The following is a 27,413-nucleotide window of genomic DNA, read 5'->3' on the forward strand; positions in this document are numbered from 1 at the left end:
GTCTGGACCTGTACAGTTGTTTAGGAGAGTATTGTAAGTTAAATCACAGTAAACATTTTGTGTTTAGTTTTTATGCTGTTATTTTACCAAGTTGTACAAGTAAACAATCGCTTTAAAAAATAATTGGCAGGAAATGTTGAAATCAATGTCGATGTCTTAGATAATTGATATTTCCTCTAGCAATACAGTGCAGCATAAAAATTATTATATTATTAAAATGTCTCCTAACTAAAGGCGCTCTTTACTGAACAGGGTTTCCAACATAGGATAGTGGGAACTTAAAATTAGCCAAAAAGCAAATTCTTAAGTACACCCTACCCTAACACACATTTAAATTACACATTTCCATACAGAATAAAACTAAACCTAAACCCAGGAGATTCAAAACCTGAAACAGATAGTGTTACACGAATAAAGTTTTACGAGTTTCGGTATCAAGCGCGATTGTGCGTAACGAGCGCCCTTTCTTTATCTTGGCCTCCTGGGACAAGTAAGCTGCATCCTCTAAGGAAATTAGTGGTCGGGTCGAAGAGAAACGTATATGGCGGAAACAGGTGTATTTACCCTTAATTAGGTGGTATTGTTTATTTGACTACTAAGGAGTTGGGATACGGTGCGAGAATAAATAGGGATAATGTGATTCCAGGGTTACGCTGTTTATTCTAAAGTTTGCTACGTATTCAGGTATACTTCATAATAGCGGTATCACATACCTTATCTAAAATACGATTTAAGAAATATACATAACAATATATAATTAGGGCGATAGAATAAGTATCCCAAAAGATAACAAGTCCAAATTTTTAATTTAATTAATTAAGTCTTAAATACACTTATATATCTATTCTATATACATAAATGTCAAATAGGTATGTACTTTTTTTTTCCAACTCCGTTCTCAAAAGCGCTGGAGATCTGCCCAGTCTTGACCATTCCCGTCTAAAGTAATATTAAGACATTGAAGCTTCCAACATAATGTGATATTTTTATATCCCAACCGAGGTGCTCAAAAGGGTCGTTATTCTATTTTATCTTTATCAAATTCATACACGCTTGCCAATTCTCTTTTAGTGAAAATCTCACGACAATTTGCGGGCAAGTCATATCTCATATTTTATTGGTAAAAGAAATGACAAATATAAGACGCGATAAGGGTACCTTTTCCTCGTAAATTTATACCCGCGTTATCAAGCATGTCCGATCGTGTTATAATGTTGAAGTCGGTTACGTGTCTATTTATGACAAAAATAAGTACGTACCTACCTACTGAGTACTATTTCTTCAATTATAAATAATATAATCGTTTACAAAGACTTCGCGGATTTTGGAAAAAATATTGACAAACAACAATTGTACATTGTAGGAGAGGACGAAAAACCGCTAAAAGATGGACGAGTGAGTTTGAGGGCCGACACGTTAATGGAGGCGCTCAAATAATACGAGTCCATCTTTAGCGTTTCCGGCCGAGGCATTACATAGTGCTTTTCACGACTACTGCGAGGAAATAAGAAAACATTTGCATAACTATAAGTACTGGCCCGCGATTTCTCTGGTAGCAAATTACTAGCCACTGCCTGTGGTGTCTCTTGAATTTCGGTAGGCGTCAGCGTAAGAATATCATTTTCTTCATTAGAAGAACTCATTTTTATAGCGACACTACTACATACTAAAAAAAAATTGTCAAACACAATTTACACTATCCAATTCAGTGAGTATTTTCCGATCCCGCCTTTTTTACTTGTTTTATCACTTTTAAGAGGCGTTTTTCTGTTGTTTGCTTCAAACCGACTCTAAATTTAGAAGCGTTTTTGCTAAAAAACCACAAACAGCTACAAAAGTAAAAAACGCCTTAAGCGTGAATCGAATGAACTGACTGAATTAATGAATGGTTTTGACATTTCTTTTTTTTTAAACAAGAAATTGGTCCTATAAATAACCTAATTTTATTTTTAAGGAAAAAGTTGCGCCAAAAAAGACCTTTAATTGATTTTTATGTTTTATATTATACTCATTGCTGTAGCGAAGCGTCACCAATGACAGATGATGATAACAATGAAACATTGTAGTAGTGGTGGTTCAGGTGCTACAGCTATTGCCTATTTTCCAGCTTGGTTTTAGACCATCTATTGCCACATTTCCGAACAGTGGCGTGAAAACTACTTTAAGTACCTTTCAAACAAGTAGTGCTTTCGGTGTTTTTCAAAATGTGATTAGTAGTAAAAAAAAAATTTGTAAACAAAAATAAGTTCTTGTTTGCTTTATAAATCGAATAGTTATTTACCATTTAAAGTTGATGTTTAAGAACCTACCTCTTTGTCGTGGACGTCGGTAGCATCATGCATTTTAGCCAGCCTTGAACTATTATTTTTATTTTCCGGTAAGTATGAATGGATGTCAAATTCTGGTCCATAAAAGTAATAATGTACTCCACATGTTTCTATTGACATCAACTACTTATCTTTTTGAGTTTTCTCGTTTCCCTTGAATTAAATTAGTAGTCGTAAGATTTATTTGTAGAATCTACTGTACCTAAAGCCTTTCAAGTATTGTGTACGACTTTCAGAAGAATTTCGGAAGCTTGCAAGCAGGATTACCGGTTGCTAAGTTTCGCATTCCCCTGCATTGACTTGCTCAGATACTCTGTTCCTTGTAGTTTTATTAGAGTAAACATTTTTTTGGCATTGAACGAAGAAACAACACTATTAATTATTATTTTATTTTAGCGATCGTTAATAGATATGATTTACTATTATCCATAGGAATAATAAATACACACTTACAAACCTTCCACTATTCAATTCACTAAAAATCGTAGTATTCCCTGACTCTACCCCACAAGGCAATCTGACATATTTAAAATCGTCAAGTGCTAACAAAATCTTACGTTTCAAACGACATCAACTGCTGATAGTCACCAAAAATATATTATTAAATTGTAAAACGGGACTTAATCGAGTAATCGCGTATTTAAGCTCAACGCCGTCCTCAGAACGTCGTAAGTAAATCTTAAAATTTAAATACGCGATTAAGATCTGTTTTAAAATTTAATAATGAGTGAAAAATTAAAAATCGTGTAAATTTAAATCAGTGTTTTACCAAAAATATACCCTTTAAACTGTCGTAAGTAAATAAATAAACACAAAAGTACATACGCAAACCTTTAAACGTACAGTGCGTCATGTCATAGGTTATTTACACCCCAAAGAATTTTTCTTAATAATAACAACGTACTTTTAGAAATCCCGAAAACAAAAATGCTGTAGGTAAGTCTCATGCCGATGAATACTTACAGCCATTTTTTGTGGTTTACAAAATTTCTATTTTCACCTTAGAAACAAGCATCGATGAGGAAAAAAAATGTAGAAAGAATATTATGTAAAAAAATAGTGTGTGAGGCTTACCTACATCATTATTGCTTTCTAGTAACGATGTAGGTAAATATATAGCGGTAACGTCGATAAGATCTTTTTGAACTGCTTGCACATACCAAAATAATATTTATGTAGTAGGTATAAGTATAACAAAGGGGTACCTACATACAAAATGTGTAGAGAACTTAAACTAGTGACAATTTTCCTAAACCTACAGTAAATCAGTGCAATATTGACAAAACTTTAAAATCGTATCAAGTATGATCAGTATGATCACTGATAAGTTTCAAATGTAGAATTGGGGACGCGGTGCACGGTGTTGTGTCAGAATAGGGTCGCGTAAAACTTTGTACTGCCCGTGAATTTAGATGGGACGATATCGTGTTTGTTACGTTTTTTAGGAATTTATGAAACTCGACACGTCCTGAAAGTTTATTACCTACATGTTACGTTAGAAAGGGACGTGAATAATGAATGTCGTTACACCTTCGTGTCAACACAGTGCTATTGTATTGTAAACGAAAATGACAAATGATTGACAGCATATGAAAGGCAGTATGGTGAAGATGTTTTCGGTATTTGAAAAACTTACTTTTTTGGGGTTGCTTTTTTAGTTAGTGAGATCATTTTATATTCTAATAGGTAATTCCATACAAATGTGTTGAATATAAGACCTGATAAGTGCGAGACGGACTAGCAAGCTGCCATGCAATATTTTTTTTACTTTTACAAAAACAACAGCTATGCCTCTTCGATTTATATAGATGAGGACTAGGTACGTCCGTTGTATAAAGAAACGTCCGCTATCCACTTAAAGGGGCCCACAGATTATCAGTTCGCCGGGCGAAATCAGCCTGTCAGTTAAAATCAAAACGTGACAGTTCCGAACAACTGACGGGCTGATATCGTCTGGCGAACTGGTAATCTGTGGGCCCCTTAAGAGCTACCGTTTCGGCCCCCCTGTACCAAAAAATAATAATTTCGGAGAGGTCGTTTAGTTGCATCATGTTTTAAAATATGTAGCAGTAAACACAGCTACAAAACTGGGTACTTACCCGCTTTACATAATGAATGAAATCCATTTACAGCTTGCTGTGTACCTAAATGTAAAATATTTAATCTTTTATTAGTTTAGAGTCCGACGCTTTTAAACCTTCATTTAAATATACTTACTCAAAATATCCTAAATAGTTATAAGCATTTTTCATACGTACCGTACCTGTGTCGCTATTCTACTCGCACGTTTAGGTTCGGTGTCATGTTTGTATTTTACTTTGTAGGTTTCATTTGTGTTCACACAGATTGACTCCACGCTAATCTCTATTGTGGGTCGTTTTAAGCAAACATTCCAGGAAATGGATTGCGAAGCATTAACTGCTGACTGTACTGGTGCCAAATGTTTACATGTGTGTGTAGTTGCTTTACCTATATCCGCTTGCGGTTGTTTTTGCTGTTTATAATTGTATTCATAGCCAATTTTATTATATTTGCCACGTCGGTGGCAAACAACCATACGTTTCATCTGATGGTAATCGATCACCGAAGCCTATGGACACCTGTAACTCCAGCCAGGAGTGTTTACGTGCGCGTTACCGAGCGTAATAATAACTAACTAATACAATAACTAAATGAGTGACAACGATAAAGAAAGTAGTAACCTGAAGAAGATAATAAATAATGCTAATCTCCATAGGAGGAGAAGTAACAAAAGTGTCAACAAAGCACATTACCTAACTACCTACAAGTAAAATTTAAATTGTAACATTTACAACGTTTTAACTCCTTGTCCTTATCGAAAATGCTGCGGCGATGCTACTGAAGTGATGACGAAGAAGTAGTTATAACTCTATAAAATTTCTTCTTTGCTGGACCACAAGCGATTACCCCATAGCCATAAAATTAGAATACGGCCTTACATTTAATTTAGCCGATACTTGTTATTCCGTTCCTGATACCATGATATTTATTTCTATTTACGTATAGATATTTTACCTACTCAAAACGTCTGTCTGAGTATACTTGAACCAGAGCTAAAATTAACTCAGGTATACAATTTAAATTTGCTTAGAAAGTTCTACCGATGTGTGGGTGTGGCAATGCTAATGTAACGGAACTGAAATGAAAAAATATTGGACACCCTGGGGATAAATTACGGAAGGGGGGCGTTCTTTGCATGTGTATTATAAATTTAACGCTATATACAAAGAAAATAAAAGGAGCTAAGTTTTTAATACTTATGTTACTTACTTTAGTCACAATAAAAAAACAATAGTTTCGTGATCGAACTGTCACCTTTAGGGACGAGTCGTTAACCCCGTCTCTTCCCCTTGTTTAAGTATTTTGTTGCAGCTAACTCAATCCATCAGGGTTTGCATGTTGCTAAGTTAATAATGCCAGAGGGTACAGTCAAGGTATCAAATATGCATACACAACTTTATTGCCCATATATTAGGTAGTGTGTGCATATATTTGGCACTTGGTCCGTATCGATGTTTAATATCTTGGCTGTATTATGAATATAAATAATGGTTGTGGTCATCTTCCACCTTGCTCTGAATATATTTACCTCACTCCGCGGTTGCAGACTGACTTACAATTGAGCAAATCTTATTTCGATTAGGATGACGGAACATTAAAAATGCCAGTGCTATGTGCCCTATATGGATGTATCTAAATTTCAATGAATGTAAATGAATGAATGTAGATGTTAAGTAGCTGTTTTCCCTAGTATCTTAATGAAATAGATTAAGTAAATAATTTATTTATATTTCAATCTGCAGTTCCTGAGGCTCTGCTAACACGCAAAGAGCTCCTCCTGCTTGCCGGCGAACGCCTCAAGGACATCGATCCGCATGTAGCTTTGTTTCTCTTGCAGAAATGTTTTGCCGCGCCTAAGGTAACTTATCTTCTGCGTACGGCCCCTGTGTGGTAATTTTCCGACGACATCGGTTGCTTCGATGCCGCTATAAAGTTAACAATAGAATGCATAGTAAACATTTCGATGAACGAAAACCAGTGGACACAAGCAGCCCTTCCAGTCCGTCACGGTGGCCTTGGTGTGCGTCGTATTCAGGATGTGTGCCTGCCGGCCTTTTTGGCGTCGGCCCATGGGGTGGCAGACCTTGTTGCTCATATTTTACCTAAAAATGGCGACAGGGTGTGCATTCCTTATGTGGCGGACGCCCTTAAGGTTTGGTTGTGCACCAATCAGGGAGCGACTGTGCCAGAGAACCCCAAAATAAAGCGTGCGTGGGACGACACCCGCTCTAAAGCCACGATTGATAACCTCATTGCGAGTGCAGCGGGAGTAGACCATGCGAGGCTTCTGGCAGTGTCACAACCAGAATCAGGGGCATGGCTGCACGCGTTGCCTTCGCCCCAATTGGTCACCTTACTCGACGGCAGCTCGTTGCGCATGGCCGTTGCTCTCCACCTGGGTTGCGATGTTTGCCAATCACATTTATGCATCTGCGGTTCCATGGTGGGTGCTGACGGTCACCACGCACTGAGTTGTCGCCGATGTGCAGGTAGGCATACGCGTCACTATGCCCTAAATGATACGATCCAGTGAGCCCTTAGGTCGGCTGGTGTCCCATCAGTGCTTGAACCTCCAGGCCTCAGTCGTACCGACGGTAAACGACCTGATGGCCTGACTTTGGTACCATGGGAAAGGGGACGGTGTTTGGTATGGGATGCTACGTGCGTCAGTACCTTCGCCGCCTCCCACATCAGCCGTACCTCGCTCGTGGCCGGAGCGGCAGCCGAAACTCAAGCGGATCTAAAGCGTCAAAAATATGCCCCTATCTCCCCTGGCTACATAGTCATCCCTTTCTCTGCAGAAACGGCGGGTTGCTGGTCAGCCGACGCGAAACGCTTCACTCGCGATTTGGGACGTCGACTCAGACAGAAAGGGGAGGGCCCCCGCTCCGAGTCGTTCCTTGTGCAAAGGCTGTCCGTGGTGATCCAGCGTGGAAATGCTGCGAGCATCATGGGCACCTTTGCACCGGGAACGGCAGGGAGCGGTTTGTTTTTTTAAATTTATAGTTCTAATTTTTATTTGTAAGTTATAGTTGTAAGTTTATATAAAAATTATACATATTATTCTTGGATGATAAAAGCTTACTGATAAATATCAATCATGTGACTGGGTAAATAAAAAGTAAATAATTTAACGAATATTATATTTTGTTGTTTCAGTCTACAAACTTTCTCTTGAAACTCGTTTTCAAGGCTGCCCCAAACTAATAGCTGTTATTTTAAAAAATGTGAGAACTTAAAGTAGGTTAGATTTGACTTGGCCAGTTTTCATTACATACATCAGTCATTTTATAAAGTTATTCAACATTATATATATATATATTTTAACTCTGATAAAAACTGGCCAAGTCAAATCTAACCTACTTTAAGATCTCACAATTTTTTTAAATAACAGCAATTGTTATAAGTATCATAACGTTATTTTGTTCCTATAAATACATATTTGGATTTTGCATAGAACTTGGCACTCATTTACATCTCCATTCTTTTTGCGGCGAAGCCCACAGCCAAGCATAATTTTTGTATTGAACTTGGCTCTCCTTTTTTACATTTATGTTTTTGGTGGGATATCATTACTTTTTGTAAAGAAAATTAGGCAGGTATGGAGATTTAATGTATTTTCTTGCGTGTTGGTTGTGTGGTATGCGTATTAACGCAGTATATCTCTGATCTATCCACTTACTTGATCTAGGTGCTAGCTTCGGGCGTAGAAAGCAAACAAGCAGTATGTTTTGTAGCTTTATTCTTGAGCACACACATGCATAAGCGAAAGCACAGAGTAGATATTTACAGAAGGAGAAATGGTAAAGCGATAGGCACTTAAAACTATTAGGCGCGAGCTAAATGCAATGGAATGCGATTGCAGTGCAAATGCGCGGCGCAGCGACATGCACCTCGCGTCAAAGCGGCTGATGGACTGACTCGCGTAGCCGCGAGAGAATGCGCGGGCGCAGAGCGGCCGGCAGAAAACCGGTATGGCCGTGACGTATGCAGTCGCTGCGCGCTAAACTATCTACTAATAACAAGGGATCTGTTTGTCCGCTTGAACATACAAAACATGTAACATTAACATTTGCTATTTGATTTTATTGTACATAGTTCATTGTTTATATTAATTCATTTGCTGCAATAAGTTAAATCAATTTATGTAAAAAGGTTAAAAGGTAAAATTCATGAAATACTAATTAACAATTAAAATTACTGTAAATAATTATTAACTGAATTAGAATATAAAATAAATTCATTGTATATAACATTAAATGATTCGGAATAAATAATTAATTGCATTGGAAATAAATAATAATATTAATTTAATTAAATTGTAAAAAGATAAAATTGTAAAAACATAAAACTGTAAAATGTAAAAGTGTATGAACATAAAATCAATAATAAATACATAAAACATTCGGCATGACGCCCACATCACCCCCCTCCAGAGACCGGCTAAGGGCGATAATAGTCAGGAAAATGAACTACACGACCTGAACGTGTACGTTTGACGACATCTTCCTCATTCAAAGCTGAACCTGTGGTGGTCGTTTTGTGGGAGTTGTTATGTGTTTGTGTTTTATGTGTAATATGATTGGCGTGTGTGTCGTGAAGTATGTAGGCTGGCTTTATCCGGTCTACAGATACTGTCGCAGACTTACCATTTACGAGCAAAGTGAACACCTTTGGACCTCTCTGAAGAACCTTATAGGGACCCGTGTACGCTGGTTTCAACGACTTGCACTGAGTATCGTCTCTTAAAAACACATGCGAAGACGTTGCTAGGTCGTTGAAAATAAATGTACGACGCTGACCTACGTGACGGGAAGCTGGTGTCGGGCGCAAGTTTCTCGTGAACGTGCGAAGCCGAGACAAGTAGTCCGTCACATCAGGAAATGGATCAGCACCTGGGTTGAAAAACTCACCAGGCATTCGCAGGGGCTGTCCGTAGACGAGCTCCGCAGAAGAGGCTTGGAGGTCTTCCTTGAAGGCGTTTCTTACGCCTAACAACACCAGTGGGAGCGATTCAACCCAGGTGGTGCCGGCGTGACACGTAATGGCGGCCTTCAGCTGGCGGTGGAGCCGCTCCACCATGCCATTACACGCAGGATGATAAGCGGTGGTACGCTTGTGTACAAACCCTGCCAGTTCAGAGAGCTTCTTAAAAAGTGCAGACTCGAACTGGCGTCCTCTGTCAGTGACGACATCCACCGGGCACCCGAAGCGAGCTATCCAGCCATGCAGCAGAGCCTGTGCGACGGTATCGGCGGTCATGTCCTGTATCGGGATTGCCTCAGGCCACCTCGTAAAACGGTCAATGGCGGTGAGGCAGTACTTAAAACCCTGACAAAGTGGAAGCGGTCCGATCAGGTCGATATGGATATTCAGGAACCTGCCCTTGGGGACGTCAAATGATGACAGTGGAGTGGAGACGTGTCGAGTGATCTTCGAACGCTGGCAAGCCAGACAGTTCCGAGTCCATTCACGACAGTCTCTCCTGACCCCGGGCCAGACATACCTGTCAGCCACGAGCTTCGCAGATGCATTTGCTCCTGGGTGACTAAATGAATGCAGGCTTTCAAAGACCTGACGCCTCAACTCTGCTGGAACGTACGGTCTAGCAGTTGAGGAACTGCCACTTTCATCGCAGTACAGCTCAGCGTTTGTCCCAGGCACTTGGACTTTCGTCAGGTGCAGCGAGTTATCACCATCCAGCAGCTGCTCCAACTCCGGGTCGTTGTCTTGAGCTGCAGCTAGCCTGTTCACATCCACCGGTGGTGTGATCTCCTCGACCCTAGAGAGAGTATCTGCTACGACATTGTCCTTACCTGAGATGTGCCTGATGTCCGTGCTGAACTGCGATATGAAGTCCAGGTGACGGAATTGCCTGGGCGAGCAATTCTCCTTGCGAGAATGGAACGCAAAGCATAACGGCTTATGGTCTGTGTAGATGGTGAAGTCGCGGGCTTCGACCATGTGCCGGAAATACTTTATCGCCTCATAAATCGCAAGGAGTTCGCGATCGTAAGGCGAGTACTTCTGCTGAGCAGGACTCAGCTTGCGCGAGAAGAAGGCTAGCGGTTCCCAGCCCTTCTCCTCGTTGAACTGCTGTACAACCGCGCCCATAGCCACATCGGATGCATCTGTGACTATGCAGAGCTTTGCCTGTGCATCTGGATGAGCCAAAAGAGCAGCCTGGCTCAAGTCCTGCTTGCAGCGATCGAATGCTTCCTGCTCTGCCGATGTAAAGTAGACTGGGTGCGAAGCTTTCACCGAACCCGCCAAGAGAGCGTTCAGAGGAGCTTGATTCTGGGCAGCACCGGGTACGAACCTGCGATAAAAGTTCAACATACCCAGAAAACGCCTGAGCTCCCGCACGTTCTTGGGCGGTGGGAAGTCCTTGATTGCGTCGACCTTGGCAGGGAGGGGCTTGGTGCCCTCAGCAGAGATACGGTAACCTAAGAATGTCACCTCTGCAGCTCCGAAGACGCACTTGGCAGTGTTTATCACCATTCCATAATCCTGCAACCTGGTGAACAGCTGACGAAGATGGCCTTCATGGGTCTTCTCGTCCTTCGAGAAGACTAAGAAGTCGTCCAGATAGCTGTAACAGAAGTCAAGTCCCCGCAACATCTCATCCACGAAACGCTGAAACGTCTGTCCGGCATTTCGAAGCCCGAACGTCATGAACGGGAATTCGAAAAGACCGAACGGCGTTGTTATGGCGGTTTTCGGGATGTCCTCAGGGTTGACGGGGATCTGGTTATAGGCCTTAACAAGGTCAATGGTTGAAAACACGCGGCAGCCTGTGATACTCTGCGTAAAATCCTGGATATGGCGGATAGGATACCTATCAGGTACTGTCCGCGCATTGAGCATCCTGTAATCGCCGCAGGGTCTCCAACCATTGTCCTTTTTAGGGGCCAAATGCAGGGGAGAAGCCCAAGGGGACTCGGAGGGTCTGGCTATGCCACTAGCGAGCATAGAAGAAAACTCCTCCTTGGCGATCTTCAACTTGTCAGGAGCTAATCTACGAGGTGCACTGTACACCGGGGGTCCAGGTGTAGTCCGGATATGGTGTAGTGTATTGTGTTTCGTTGTGCGATGTATGCCAGATGGGCGTGTGATGTCGGGATATTCCCGTAGTATTGCGTGGTAAACAGACTCACCAGTTACAACTTTGATTGAGGCAATGTCGTCAGACGGTCGGGCAGGCAAACCCGCGGTCGAAAGTAGTGTATTGCCATCCATGAGTCGATGTTCCCTGCAATTGACAATAAGATTGTAGTGAATTAAAAAATCTACACCTATTATCGCCCTTGTTACATCTGCAACATCAAATCGCCAGACAAAGTCGCGGCGCAAACCTATGCTAAGCACTAGATGCACGTAACCGTACGTGTTTATCACAGTGCCGTTAGCGGCGCACAAGTTATAGTTCGTTGGCGGCCTACGTTCTTTTAAAACACTACGCGGAAAAACACACAAATCACTACCTGTGTCCACGAGGAATGTGATTTTTGACCTGGAGTCCATGATGAATAAGCGACCTTTGCTAGGGCAGCCGCTCGCCGCCATCACCGACTGCCCGATGCATTTCCCGACTGGTAATCACAAGGCTTGATGCACCGCTTAGCCTGCTCTCCGAACTTGTGATGGTACCAGCAGGTGGGGAACTTCCGGTAGTTGGAGTTGGACCTCTTGGACGCTGAACGCTGCCTGGTGTGACTCGACGACCTTCCTCTGGGCCGGGACAGTCTACCGACCTTAGCATCCAGCGCCTGCATCCGCCTGCTCAGTTCCGCAATCTGCAGCATCAGGGGTTCCGACGACGTGGAGGGTAGCGCTGCTGCTGCCACCTGCGGGGCGGGCGTGACGACGTCATGAAGGCGATCGGCGAGCTCCGCCAAGTCCTCCAGAGATGATTTAAGTTGCGACGCGACAATATCCTGCGTCCGCTTCGGTAGCCGGTTGACCCAGATGGACCGCAGGAAGTCCTCGGGTAGCCCAGGTCCTGCCAGGTTCTGAAGGTGCCGAAGAAACTGTGAAGGCTTCCTATCTCCTAACTCCTCAAGGTTCAGGACCTGCTGTACCTTCCTCTCCCGTGACGCAGAAAGGCGCTTAATCAGCTCCGACTTAAGTTTGCCGTACTTGTCATCTTCTGGTGGTGACGTAATAATATCTTCAACCTCCGCCGCATATTGAGGTTCAAGTTGCGCCATGGCATAATAAAATTTGGTCTCATCAGTTGTCACTCGGGATAATCGAAATTGTCCTTCCAGCTGCGCAAACCATAGCGCAGGTTTGTCCGGATAAAACGGTGGCACCTTGACGCCAACCCGAAATGACTCAGCCGTTAAGTGCTCGGCGCCATTTTGTAACGGTACTCCTTTGTCATCAGTGCCGTTTTCGCCTCCCATTCTGGGGTGTTTAGCAGGGGGTCACCAATGTGGTATGCGTATTAACGCAGTATATCTCTGATCTATCCACTTACTTGATCTAGGTGCTAGCTTCGGGCGTAGAAAGCAAACAAGCAGTATGTTTTGTAGCTTTATTCTTGAGCACACACATGCATAAGCGAAAGCACAGAGTAGATATTTACAGAAGGAGAAATGGTAAAGCGATAGGCACTTAAAACTATTAGGCGCGAGCTAAATGCAATGGAATGCGATTGCAGTGCAAATGCGCGGCGCAGCGACATGCACCTCGCGTCAAAGCGGCTGATGGACTGACTCGCGTAGCCGCGAGAGAATGCGCGGGCGCAGAGCGGCCGGCAGAAAACCGGTATGGCCGTGACGTATGCAGTCGCTGCGCGCTAAACTATCTACTAATAACAAGGGATCTGTTTGTCCGCTTGAACATACAAAACATGTAACATTAACATTTGCTATTTGATTTTATTGTACATAGTTCATTGTTTATATTAATTCATTTGCTGCAATAAGTTAAATCAATTTATGTAAAAAGGTTAAAAGGTAAAATTCATGAAATACTAATTAACAATTAAAATTACTGTAAATAATTATTAACTGAATTAGAATATAAAATAAATTCATTGTATATAACATTAAATGATTCGGAATAAATAATTAATTGCATTGGAAATAAATAATAATATTAATTTAATTAAATTGTAAAAAGATAAAATTGTAAAAACATAAAACTGTAAAATGTAAAAGTGTATGAACATAAAATCAATAATAAATACATAAAACATTCGGCATGACGCCCACAGTTGTTTAGCTCGTATTACAAGTTTTTTGTATGGGGACACCACTTATTTTTTGACTTAAATTTATTTTTATATTTCTGTTATATAGCAAATATAATAATACATAATATTGGGATAGTTTCAAATATCTGCTTGTAACGGTTCCAACGCTACAATTAAATTTATTTTTTGTATGGGGCCCCCCCTATTTTTTAACTTTTTTTTATTTTTAGATTTTTTCCTACGCTTACACACAATAACCGAGCTGAATTCCAAATTTCATCCTTCTAGGTGATCTGGAAGTAGGTTAGGTTTAGGTACATGTCAGTCAGTCAGTGCTAAAATTTACGACTTTTTGACCTTCATATCGTTTGAGCTAACTTCATGAAATTTGGGCTTCTATTAGATGTCCTTATGGATATAATTAAACACACGTACTTTTATGTGTTTACGTTAAAGAGGTTTTGAGTTATAGAAGGGTCAAAAGTGGCACCAAGTGGTTCGTGTAATATTACACTCGGCGCTGGCTAGCCAGTTCCTTTGCTTGAACTTGGCTTGACACGCTGCCGCGTGTCTAGATCCACATTCTACGTATCCAAACATGTCAAGCACACAAGTACCGTGTGCGCCCTGGGTACATGAATCACAATGAAACTGCGTTAAAACTAAAGTTTAAAGTCTATATAATTGTAAGTAATGCCTTACAATTAACATAGTTTTTTTTTATATCATATATTATATTGTAAATTGGAAAAACTAATTATTTATCCTTAGTAAAAAAAACACATGTCAAGTCCATACATTATTACCATAAGTTTATGTAGATAAATGATTCTATTTAGTTAACTGAAATACCAAACATTTACACATCATGTGCAAAGCCATAATTCAATTAAGCTTATTGTATTATCTTAAAACAATAAGCTTAATTAAACGATCCCGACTTTCTCATACCTAATTGCCTGCATGAAAAGCTTAGCAAAATTTCGAACGAAATTCGAAGCAATATTAACAGTGCATATTTTCCACCCGGCAACGGCTTGACAAACGATCCAGCGATTAGATAGGCCAATAAATCTCGAGTGGCCGCCTGCAAATCGGTATAGTCGCGAACTAACGGACCGTTGTAGTGGTTGACTCCATCCCTTGACCTTTGATCCCCTGGCAGCCTTAATAGTTGAAACTTGGAGCCTATGAATTAAGTGATTACACTTAAATACTTACATAAAATCATCATCACATCAAATCATAATTTTTGATCATCATTAATCATTAACCTACTCGTCTATATTATACATCCTACAGCTGAGCGCAAGTCTCTTACATGAGAATTTGGCTTCTATCCGCACGGTTGCAGATTTGGGACTTAACGCACATCATGTTCATATTTCTTCACGATATTTTTCGCCGCTTAAAAACAAAATATCAGAACTTTAATAACTTGTAAAATCTGATTAGGTACCGCTTCTGGTAAATAATTATCATATAATTCCGTAAGCACTGGTAGCAAAGAGCTAACAGTAACACGTCCGTCTTTCAAATATTTGATCGAAAAAAAGCAGAGTAAGTATTTATATAGAAAGTAGTTAGAAAGCATCTGCAAGCTTTCAAAATCACGGATTGAAATAGGACAAAATAATGCATGTGAGATATTTGAAGGGAATGTTAATTGAACCCATTTAAAACCACTAAAGATTCGGATTTAACCTCGTAACTTTCTGAATATAGCCTAATGGAAAAATTGCATCATTGAGACCGGTTCGTTGAGCATCGTGCTGATACTTATTATACACCGTGTTTTTTTTGATTTCCGTTAATTTCAAGGGTGCATTCCTGAGCTTAAATCAAGTAACTTTCTCAAAGACACCGATGTTCTAATTAAGTCCATTTCGGAGATAATCCATAATTTATTTTTTTCCTATAAGGCCTCTACAAGCGTGTACACTTGCCTTAGGGCCGGCTTACATATTGATTAGTGTTTAGATTGAGTTCATACATTTGCTACTAAACTTAAGTACAATCTCGGTCGATTGATGTACGAAATGACATTGATATGTCACAGATTTCAATTGTTTGGTTGAGTTAAATGTAATGCCCGTGTTACAACAACGCTATATGCTACATTTAATTACTTTTTAAACAAAAAAAAAACAAAAAAGAAAACAAAAAAGAAATTTTTTTTTGAAAATTAACTATGCCATTTAGTTCTTATAAACGTACTTAACTATACCCCGAAGTTAACGGAATTCAATAAAAACACGGTGTACATATAGTTTGGATAAATTTTATCTGACGGTTGTACAGCGGCTTGAAACACTCTTATTTCTTGCTTCACAACTTAAAGTTTTAATTTAACGTAAAACTTATGTGTTTGTAGGTACTGTTTATAAAAATAAAGTCACATATCGCTATACAGAGGTATTTACCACATATTATTTATCATTAATATTTACAAGAAAAATATAAAAGTAAGAATATACTCGTAGTATACTCGTAAATTTAGTATCTTATTACGAAAGTAAAAAAACCATCTTCAAAAATAATGCAAAAGCTTATAAGAACTTGTTTTGTTCAAGAATTGTTACAAAGAATGTTTTGCTCGGCAAACTGAGTAAAAGATTATTTGTGAGCGCCATAAATTTCTAAAAGCTCAACTCAGAAGCTCCTCGAAGCTGCGCTTTACCCGGATCTCTTGAATTGCCTTTTTTACTTTTCCAGACAATTAAATTTAGAGCTGTCCTTGAACTGAGACTGAAATATTCTAATTATTTTTTGAAATGGGTACATTTGACAAAAATCTTGCAGTAAGTATCTACAATGTCGACCGGTCTGGCCTAGTGGGTAGTGACCCTGCCTGTAAGCCGATGGTCCTGGGTTCGAATCCCAGTAAGGGCATTTATTTGTGTGATGAACACTAATATTTGTTCCTGAGTCATGGGTGTTTTCTATGTATATAAGTATGTATTTATCTATATACATAAGTATGTATATCGTCGCCTAGCACCCATAGTACAAGCTTTGCTTAGTTTGGGGCTAGGTTGATCTGTGTAAGATGTCCCCAATATTTATTTATTATGTGCGCTTATTTCACAGCTCTATTTCTCAAGGTCGGCCGAATCATAAATACATGTGTCACTCAAATACCGCTTCAAATATACGAAAATGTGTTTTTTTTTTTGTTTACTTTTAAGTTTTATAATAAAAATAAAGATTATTATTCACAACGACGGGACTTAATCGCGTAAAATGAAGTTTTAAATAATAATGTATATATTATTAGGTATGTATAGTTGTGAATAATAATGAGTAAGAATTGTGAAAGTTTAAATCAGTGAAAAATAGAGATCTTCTGAAACATAATTTAAACATTTTTTTAAACGGAGATAAAATATTTTTTTGTACGTCTTACATGTCTCACTTTTGTTGTCATCTCCCAATACATCTTCCCGAAACTTCATAACACTTTGAAATAACCTCACTATCAGCTCATTCATACACGTCCCTTTCTAACTCGGCAACGATACCACCATTCGTCATGTTGTATGGGAAATATTTCCGATGTATGCTGCCCCTTTCGAAACGACACTGGAGCTCTAAAACTCTTGAAATACAGAAGGTGAACTCCTTATACGTTAGCGAGGGAGGTAAAAAACTCGTTATCACGAGTATACCACTTATTCATGTAAAACTACATTAACAAGGCACCTTTAATAAGGCACCTTTGTTTGACTTTTTATTTACATCAAATTGTGTAAAAAAAATCATAATGTCAATAACCGGAGAGGAAAATGAGGATTAAATTTGTAGAGAGGCGGTAGTAAACATTCGTTTTAGTTAATCCACTTAAGACCACATCAATCGTGCCAAGTTTCAGCGCTTTTTAATCATATAATGAAAGGTTTGCATGCCTACCAAAACGAGATTAACTAGATGAACATCCAACTAAAAGGCACCCTAAAACGAAATACAAATAGGATTAAAGAATTAAATAGTTATTTAAATCCAATTGGTATACCTATAAGGTATTTTGGGGACTTTAGATTTCAGACGCTCAGTTTATAATATGTATAATCATATAAATGTACAACCCAAACAAAACAACCTCTGATTTAACTGTGTTACCTATTTCGACGTATTATGATGGAATGAGCGTTTCAGTTTTTCAACACCTATCAACTACGAGTCTTAGCAATTAATACATTCACCATTTTTAGGGTTCCGTACCCAAAGGGTAAAACGGGACCCTATTACTAAGACTCCGCTGTCCGTCCGTCCGTCCGTCCGTCTGTCACCAGGCTGTATCTCACGAACCGTGATAGCTAGACAGTTGAAATTTTCACAGATGATGTATTTCTGTTGCCGCTATAACAACAAATACTAAAAACAGAATAAAATAAAGATTTAAGTGGGGCTCCCATACAACAAACGTGATTTTTGACACAAGTTAAGCAACGTCGGGCGGGGTCAGTACTTGGATGGGTGACCGTTTTTAGTAAACCGAATAGATAGAACACCTATTAGAGTTATTACTGAGCACTGCGCGAGTTGCACCTTGAAAAATGTGTTATCATAATGCTTGGTTTGGTTGCTGGTAGGAAACACGATTTGAATATTGAGCTAGCATTAGTCTGCTAATTTTACAAGTGCGAGTCGGACTCGCACACGAAGGGTTCCGTACCATTATCTATAAAAACGGTCACCCATCCAAGTACTCATATATCAATATATATAGGATATCAATATCAGGATCCAGAATACCTTGCGATGCAGTGCAGCCCTTCATAAGGTGTTAGTGTCCAAGCTCCTAAGTAGACGCGCCAAAATCTGAATCTATAAGACCGAGATTCGCCCAATCCTAACCTACGGATGCGAAGCGTGGACACTGACACTCAAGGAAGAAAACATGCTGCTAGTGGCCGAGAGGAAGATCCTCCGTAAGATTCTGGGCCCAAAAAAAAAGACCGGACGGAAGCTGGTCAGTCCTTACGAACCGTGAAATCGAAAACTTAGTGGCTGAACCTAACATCATGGGAGAGACTAAAGCTCACAGACTCCGTTGGTTGGGCCACCTTGAGAGAATGGATGAAGATCGGAACGTGAAAAGAGCATACCTGGGCCGTCCAGCAGGAAGACGTCCTATCGGACGCCCCAGATATCGCTGGTGCGACATGGTGGAGGCGGACCTGCGCGAACTTCGAGTCAGCAATTGGCGAGAGGTCGCACAGGACCGAGAAAAGTGGCGCTGTCTTGTGTCGGAGGCCAAGTCTCATTTTGGGTCGCTGAGCCAACGGAGTAAGTAAGTAAGTAAGTAAGTATCCAAGTACTGACCCCGCCCGACGTTGCTTAACTTGTGTCAAAAATCACGTTTGTGGTTTACTAATGTGTTGCAGAAAGTTTTTTGACATATTTTTGTATTGCATATTGTTACTTGGCAGAAATGTCATTTTGCAGAATTATCTTTCGTATATATCATTTAGCATACGTTGAGTTAAGTTGAGTCTTCGTCTACGAGGAATGGTGTTAAAGATTTAATAAAACTACCCTTTGTCCTTCCACGGATCTCAAACTATCTGCGTACCAAATTCCATCTACTCGTATATCATTTTAGCGGATCAAGCGTGAAGATGTAACATACAGACGGATAGAGTTATGATGGAATTGCTGTTTGCTAGTTTTTAAAGTGTATTTATATGGTAAAATAATCAGTAACTACATATGAAGTCCGTCGGGTGAAAAGATTATGAAATAAATTTCATAATCTAATGATAGGTCTAATCTCTAATCTTAATCTTAATGTTATGCTCTAATCTAACCTAATCTATTTTTCTGGGATGTGTTCGTTATTGTTGAGGTCGCAGTTCTAACCTAACCTACTTTGCTCGCAGCCGTTCGTTTTTGTATGAGGTCGCAGTTCTAACCTAACCTAACCTACTTTTCTGGCAGCTGTTCGTTTTTGTAGGGGGTCGCAGTTCTAACCTAACCTAACCTACTTTTCTGGCAGCCGTTCGTTTTTTATAGGAGGCCGCAGTTCCAACCTAATATATCCTTCTTTTCTGGCAAAGGTTCAATTTTGCTGGGGTCGCGGTTCTTACTTAACTTAACCCACTTTTCTGCTAATATCACTATAAGAGTATGCTGCAGGGTGATTATGGTACATAAAATTATGCTAAACTAAAGTCGGCGAAAGTAATCTTCTGCTAAATAATATGCTGCAAAATGTAAAATGTGTAGTAATAGTAATGCCAAGTAATAGTTATGCAAAATTATCATTCGACTAAAAGTGTTTCTGCGATACATGTTATGCGAAGTGTATTTCTGACAAACAATATTATGCCAGATGAGGGGAACCCTATCTATTCAAATGCGGATATACAGGGTGATTCATGAGACGTGAGCAGGACTAATCCTGCACACTCAGTAACTGATAATTGATCGATCACCGTCGTATTTAGGTGAAACAGCCAGATTTTTTCCTATTTTTTAACTTTTTGGTGAGGGCAAATTTAATCCTCTACAATCATGGTCACCCTACAAGACCTAATTAATAAGCATAAAACCTCTTTAATTTTTGATTACGAAGAAAATAAACTGTCAAACTTGAGTGAGATACGAGTTTTCAAAAGTAACCAGACCGCGATGACAGTGGTGACATTCAATTTGACACAGAATATCGGTAGTTTAGTATTCTAATTTTAGGGTGACCACGCATGTCGTAAATAAATTAATAACTTTTTTTTTCAACACGACTAGAAAATTAACGTTAACCTCACTAATACTGATACGAAATGTGCAGTTACGAAATGTGCAGTATTAGTCCTGCTCACGTCTCCTGAATCAACCTGTATAATCACAAAATATAAAATAAAATAATTATGTGTAGCTAAATATGCGCAGGTATCCTAGGTTCCAAGATCGCAATGTTTTCGTAAGTCACTTTTCTTCATTAAGTGAGGGCGTGTAAAAATCGATAGACTTTACTTGTGTCAAAGAGAATAGATAGTATAGAGGGGTCCTGTCATAGTAAATTTTGTAGTCACAGTAAATTTACTGCCATCTATCGACACACGACTAAAACTCAAAATGAAAACGTATAAAACTATCGAAAAAGTTATATATATGGATAAATGATTTTATTATTTTTATATAATTTTGACCCATGTTCATTCACTGATACCTATGTGTTAAAATTGTTAAATATGAAACGGTGTCGTCAACGCCATCTAGCCGACCATAGGCCAAAGGTATGTGCGCCATCTATCCGAGAATCACTTTTTCTTGATTTCCGAGGCACGTTTTTTTCTTAGACTTTTTTCATCTTATACGGAGTTACATATGTCTTTGCTTGTGTGTATAAAAAAAGTCGCCTTTCAAGTCCAAAAAGTTTTTCGGAAAATGGTCCTTCTGTGTTCATTGTAACCACTTTGTCCGCGCTTTTTTGCGGCTGCCCCAGGCACGCGGGTTGCAAATTACATAATTTATCATGTCGACTCCGTTTTGAGCTTGTTGGAAAACATTTTCTTTCACTCATGTGAGAGTATTTGAGTTATCGTGTATTATTTTCTGGTGTAAATTGACTCCGAGACGACTTGACACCTGCTTCGTTGATTTCATGATAAATGCATTCTAGATGGAAAATTCCAAAATATATATAATATATTTTATTTATTTTGGAATTTTCCGTAACACAATAACGATCCTTTCTGCGTTGCGTTGAAATAAAAACCTATAGTCTGAACTAACTTAAACTTTAATTGCACTTAAAGAAGATTAATTCTGGTCTAATATTTAACTATTGAATAAAAAGTTAAATGAAAACAATAATTATATTTATAAAAGTACCCTTGGTACAATGCCTCTATTTTAGATTTAACCATTAAACAGGCCTGACGCATTTTTTACTTTTGATTACTGATTCGGGTAGGTAATAGCTTAATAAGAAAATTAATTTCTTGATTATTTTTTATTACCCCTAATTCAATAAAAAAAGCGGTGGTTTTTATATGCCCACTGCTCGTGACCAATGGTGCTACGTGATCCTTATATGGCCACTGCCTTGTTAGCCATACAGAGTAGTTTTAAGGGCAAGTCATGTGCACATCACATTTACACTTGCGTCACAAATTGCACTAACTGCCAGCACTTTCTTGGCTCGCATGGATGTCGTGGCTCGTAAGATTGACCCATGGTATAATAATATACTCCGCCTGGTACTCCATTCCGAGATTCGCGTATGACCTAACTGACACGCGCCTACGTCATCATGCTGTTTACAGGTTCTCAAACTTTGAAATGTGGGAGAATTTTAACCAACGGTGAAAATTATTTTAACGGCATTAATTTTAAGTTATTCATGTAGAAACATAGTAAAATAAAACAAATCTAATGTATTAAATTAAACTTTATTTATCTATACAAGACAAACGTTTAAAAAACTAATTCACAGTTACACATCAATTACCAAGCTTACGACGTGAAAAGTTTGGAAAACACTGCGACTGCTGACACTGAGCGAGAAGGAAATAACAATTAACACGCGTTCGACAAGGATGACGGTCAGGGCATGAAGTTATCTAGATCCGAATTGTCAAATGTGCACAGCGCTATCCTGTGTTGCCAGTAGTATAAACAGAATTACCCGAAAGTCTGAAATTTCTTTCGTGAATCGGAAGATATTGCTAGCGAGTAATTAAAAATGACGTGTTATTGTAAAATTTAAGCTAAAATACATATAACCCTTCGAGTGGCATTGTCCTCCTCGAGGTCTCTACGGTAAGTGGCGAAGGCCGCGAGACGGACAGACATGGCAAGCCGGTTGAGTGGCGCGGCCATTTTGGAAAAGTATGCGTCAGGTGGCGGGGCCTCAACGGGTGATCATCGCGAATTTGGCGCGTGTTAGAAATATGACCGTTTCCCAAAAAAAATCTATGAATGATATATACAAACTATATATCACTGAATTCAGCATAAAATTGGTTATTTGATTGTATACCAATAAATTCTATTCCATTTATGTGAATTATGCTAGACTTGTTCTAATCTCATATTACCAATTTTTTTCTACTTTCATGTAAAAATACGTATAATTACGAAATAAAACAATTGATTGTAGAAAAAGCAGTCTTTATTACAAAACAATACATTTAACACGATTCACACAGTTTATTTCACTTTTTATCAGTGCGTATTCCGTTTGAATGTTCGCGGCTCGACGACAGTCGGCGCGTAATGGGCGAGGTGGGGCAGGAACATCACGTCATTTCTAACAAACTTTGTTTTACGCGGGAATTTGACCGTTAGGGAATACCATCCTTGTTTATTGACGAATGCATCTTGCAAGAGTGAGCAAGCAAGGCGTAGTTTTAACGGTTTTATTTTGGGCGCGAAATGCAGCGTCGCACAGATGCCGCGAGACGGTCTCTGCCAATTACGGGCTTGTTATGACCGAACCTTCCCGCGGCCTCTGCCACTTAGGGGCATGTTTAAAAAAATGGCCGCGCCATTTCTCCTACCGTTCGACCGGAGGTACTGCCAACCGAAGGGATAAATGAAAATTATAAAATTATAAAGAAATATTTTAACTTATTAACCATAGGTATAATGTACCCATGTAACATGTTATGTTGAAATAAAGTGGCAATGTTATTGTGACGTAGGCCCGTGTCACTCTGGAAATGGAAGACCATGTTCTATTAGACCATGGATTGACCGTTGAATAAATATTTAATTTAAAAACCAAAGGAAAATATATTACTTTTGTACTATGAGGGTTCATTCATAGTAATGAATCTTACCCTTAAATGTCATGTAAACTCCCTGCAGGGCAGAGGCCACTTATAAAGCACCCGAACGTGCCCCAGACGGGCAGAGGTTTCATACGAACCACAAACTTTTAGATCGAATATTTTATCAGAAAACAATAACTAAGGTAAGTTATGACTTACTACACATACATTATCTAATAATCTACCATAAAAATACAAAACAAAATACTTACAGTACTTTTTTTGGGCGTAGCGAACTTATACAGCGGGAGAAACGTACAAAAACTGTTATTTGTTGTCGATTTGAACTTTACAACTAAATTTTCAAAGAAATTTGTTTTGACACCTGTAATTTTTTTACGTTCCGATATCACCCACTTAATAGACTTTACGGCAATGACATTTTGCGGGCGTTGTATTTACTCAGCTCGCCAAAAAAAAAAATCATTTGCTATGTGGTACTTATAGATACACAACCTGTTTAAGGGTTAAGGTTGTTATTATTTCGTTTAGTAGTACCACTGTATATATTTTGTATGTAAATAAATGATTCTTTATAAAATATATTGTAGGTTGAGGTGATTTTAAAGATGAATGTTGACTTGACAGCATTTCATCTTATTGGATTTAGAAATAGCCCATAGCGTATCGTAGCATAGCGTAGTTCCCATCTTCCTCTCTGGATATTGATATTTTGAAAAAAAAAATATCCGATTTGATGTAGGTAAGTATATTATTATTTAATTTTATTAACCATAGCTGGATTATTCCACGGGCTGTCCAGTATACACGCATTTGATTTCGTGTATTACAACTTTCTTTCGGCGTTTAATACCGACGACTATTTTTCTGGTTATATTTATAACCATTTGTCAGTTTTGTCACAGAAAAAGAATTTCCTCTACCTGCTGATCTTCAGAAAATTCACGTTTGTACGGGATAACGCTACCTAGACCGTTAAATGGAATGCTCCAGCTATGCCTCTTCGTTTAAGTTATTAAGATATTTTTATTACTATTTTACAGTCATACGTCGTCCAGGGGGTAGGGATGACCGCCCTGGCCAGCTTCATAAGCTTCATAGGTAAGGATCGACCGAGAAATGTTTCAGGTTGACAGTCTGAGTCCCCTGGGGTTCTACCTAGCTCTGAATCCCCTCAGCACCCTGCTGTGGGAAGTGCTATGGAACCTCAAATTCATGCCACCGTCCCGTGGAGTCACCAAGGCATAGCATCCCCGGTTCTTCTCATCTAGCTAACGGCGAGTACCTACGTACATCCACAGTAGACATTATCTTGTAGCTAGAATTATTCACTTGCTCTTCTATACGGTCTTGTGCCTAGTCTGCGACCTATGCGACCGCAAAGTACCATACCGTACGAGTACTCACCTGCACCAGCTTTCGAAAATGGCCGTGCCACGCTCTAGTGCTCTCTGCGGCCCTGACCACCGGCAGCTTGGGCCCTGTCTGTTCTGCGGCTGGCAACACCCTAGGTTACGTTTTTATACTATGTTTATATATATTTTGTATTATTTTTGGATGTCTTTTTACATTTTACTTTTATCATCATCATCATCATCATCTATATCCATATTATGAAAACATAAGACATATGACTAAAGGAAATAATAATTCAGCCTATATATATGACACTGCTGGTGCTGGGCACATTAAGTAATAACATTTTGATGTAGGCAATATTTATTTCATTGATTAATATGTACTAAAAACATACCTACATTTTAATGTCGCGCTGGCTAGTTTAATCTTTATCTGGTATTTATTACCTTTAAGAATTTTCTAGCATTCAGAGATATATGATGATGAATATATTTATTTGGGCCCATGACGGTATTAATGTTTATACTTAGTACGTGCTGACTTAAGAAAGCTACTAAGTTTTAATGAGATTTTTGAGGTAGCCGTGCGGTCTTCGGGACAGACATGAAATTCGAATCCCAAATTGACTTAGCAGAAGTTACTTTCGTCTTGTCGTGTCCCAGGTTAATCCGCTTGAAAGTTACAAATTTACTCTAGAAATGGAAAAATTTGATGAGCGAAGACAAATTTGAAATATGACTATGGTTAACTTGTTTATTTATTAGCCAAGTTAAATAATACACCATCCATATTAAGCCGTATTATTTTGTATAGAGACGGCCTAGGGAAACAAAGCTTTAGCACGTTTTTTGGAGGCGAGAGAGCAGTCTACTTTAATACGTCTATGCTTAAGTACATGCGCGCACACGTCATAATGAAACAAAATTATCGCTTTATATTTGTTTTAAGCAAGAAATTAATGCAATCTGAAATTACATACTTACCGATGATATGAGATCTCTTCAATCTATTTGATTTTTCTGTATTAGTTTTTATACTCTTTCACGATACAACTAGCCATTAAAAAAAATAGAAATAGCATTGCGTGACAACTTCGCGCAGCGGCCGGATACCGGATAGTGACCTACTATCCGGCCGGATACCGGATAGTAACATTGCTTGATTTTGGAGTAAACAAAATTGGCTTTAAGAAACAGTCACGGTCATAATCGTACTCGTTATTATTTTAAAACAATTTAAACATTTCACAGACATGCGCACACTCATTTCGAACCTAGAAATGAGTCCGCGCGAACGTTCACTACGAAACTGGTCAAAATCTGTACAATGCGCACCTGAAAAACCGAAATGTATAAGGTATAATTCCGACGGCCGAATATTCGGCGGCCGGATACCGAATATTCAGCCGATGGGCAGGCCGAATATCCGGTATTCGGCCAAACAAATATCCGTTGCATCTCTAATATATAGTACTTCGTAGTTCATCGTATATTATAAATCTTCGTCATTCTACGCAGTTGCGGTTGCAGGCAGAAGCAAGTATTGAATACGGTTTTAGAAGAAGTACAATTTTCTGTTTGTTATTGGGAAATTAAAGTGTGTGTTATCAGTAGAAAAGAAAAGAAATAATAAAAAGAAATGGTCATTTATTTCTATCGATTTCTATTTGTTCTGCAAACTTAATGCAATTATGTTCGGTGGCTTTATTTAATTAGAAAAACGTGAATTAATTTAAGCTAACCAAAGAAAAGGTTGTTACTAATTTCGACGTGACCATGGGTATAAATGAGTTTAAGGCTTTCCTCGAGGAATAATAGAAAATTGGCAAGACAATGCCATAACGAATACTTACTTACGAAATTTATTCACGTAGTTAAAATATGTATTTAATTTCAACAGATGTCACTATTAATATAAATATTATAATGCTCATAAATAATTAAGAGAACGTGACATTTGGTTACCTACTTCAAAATAATTGACCTACATATTTTGAAATTCGCAAGTTTGAGTAATTTAAGCCATTCTCAGTTTTAGCATTCTAATTTTAGACTAATAGCCACAACTCGAATTCTTTGGTTATTTAAAAACAAAGCCCGTAAACGAAATTAATAAAAAAAAACGGGTTGCATTCCGGGAGTGCCGACAGAAGTGAAAACTCAATGACTGGTCCAAAATGTCTGCAGCACTATGTATAGATGGTCAAGCAAATCTTGTCAGTAGAAAAAGGCGCGAAATTCAAATTTTCTATGAGACGATATCCCTTCGCGCCTACATTTTTCTAATTTGCCGCCTTTTTCTACTGACAAGATCTGCTTGACCAACTTTATAATTGACCCATCCACCTTTCTATTGAAAAACTTTAGTTCCGAAATTGCTGGTCAGTGAGCTTGTTTAAAATTCGAAATTCAAATTTGTAGCGTTAATTGTTTAAAATTCGAATAGAAATTGTAAAGTTACCTTGCAGACCTCGCATCTAAATATATTTGGTCATGATATTTTGAGTTTTATTCACCAGTACTAGAGTTCACTTTTATTAGCGATTTCATCAAGATGTAGCTTTATTGAATTATATTTGAGTGATATAAAGTTAGAATGTAACTGTGAGATCCTCGTATTTCAACCCGTACAAGATTAGAACCACCTTTTTCATGTAATATCATTGAGTTTTTCTTTATTGATTTAAATGCCATCTAAATGAGT

At 38.9% G+C, this 27,413-nt stretch overlaps 1 protein-coding gene across 1 annotated transcript; it reads right to left on the bottom strand.

The window, feature by feature from the left end:
* Positions 1-11,974: 11,974 nt before the first annotated feature.
* LOC134789481 (uncharacterized) lies at positions 11,975-12,817 on the bottom strand. The gene has a single exon (XM_063760093.1). It carries the CDS (start codon positions 12,815-12,817, stop codon positions 11,975-11,977), a length of 843 nt encoding a protein of 280 aa, XP_063616163.1.
* Between the last annotated feature and the right edge of the window lie 14,596 nt (positions 12,818-27,413).

This window comes from Cydia splendana, chromosome 1 (genome assembly GCF_910591565.1).
Source record: "Cydia splendana chromosome 1, ilCydSple1.2, whole genome shotgun sequence".
Taxonomy (NCBI): Eukaryota; Metazoa; Arthropoda; class Insecta; order Lepidoptera; family Tortricidae; genus Cydia; species Cydia splendana.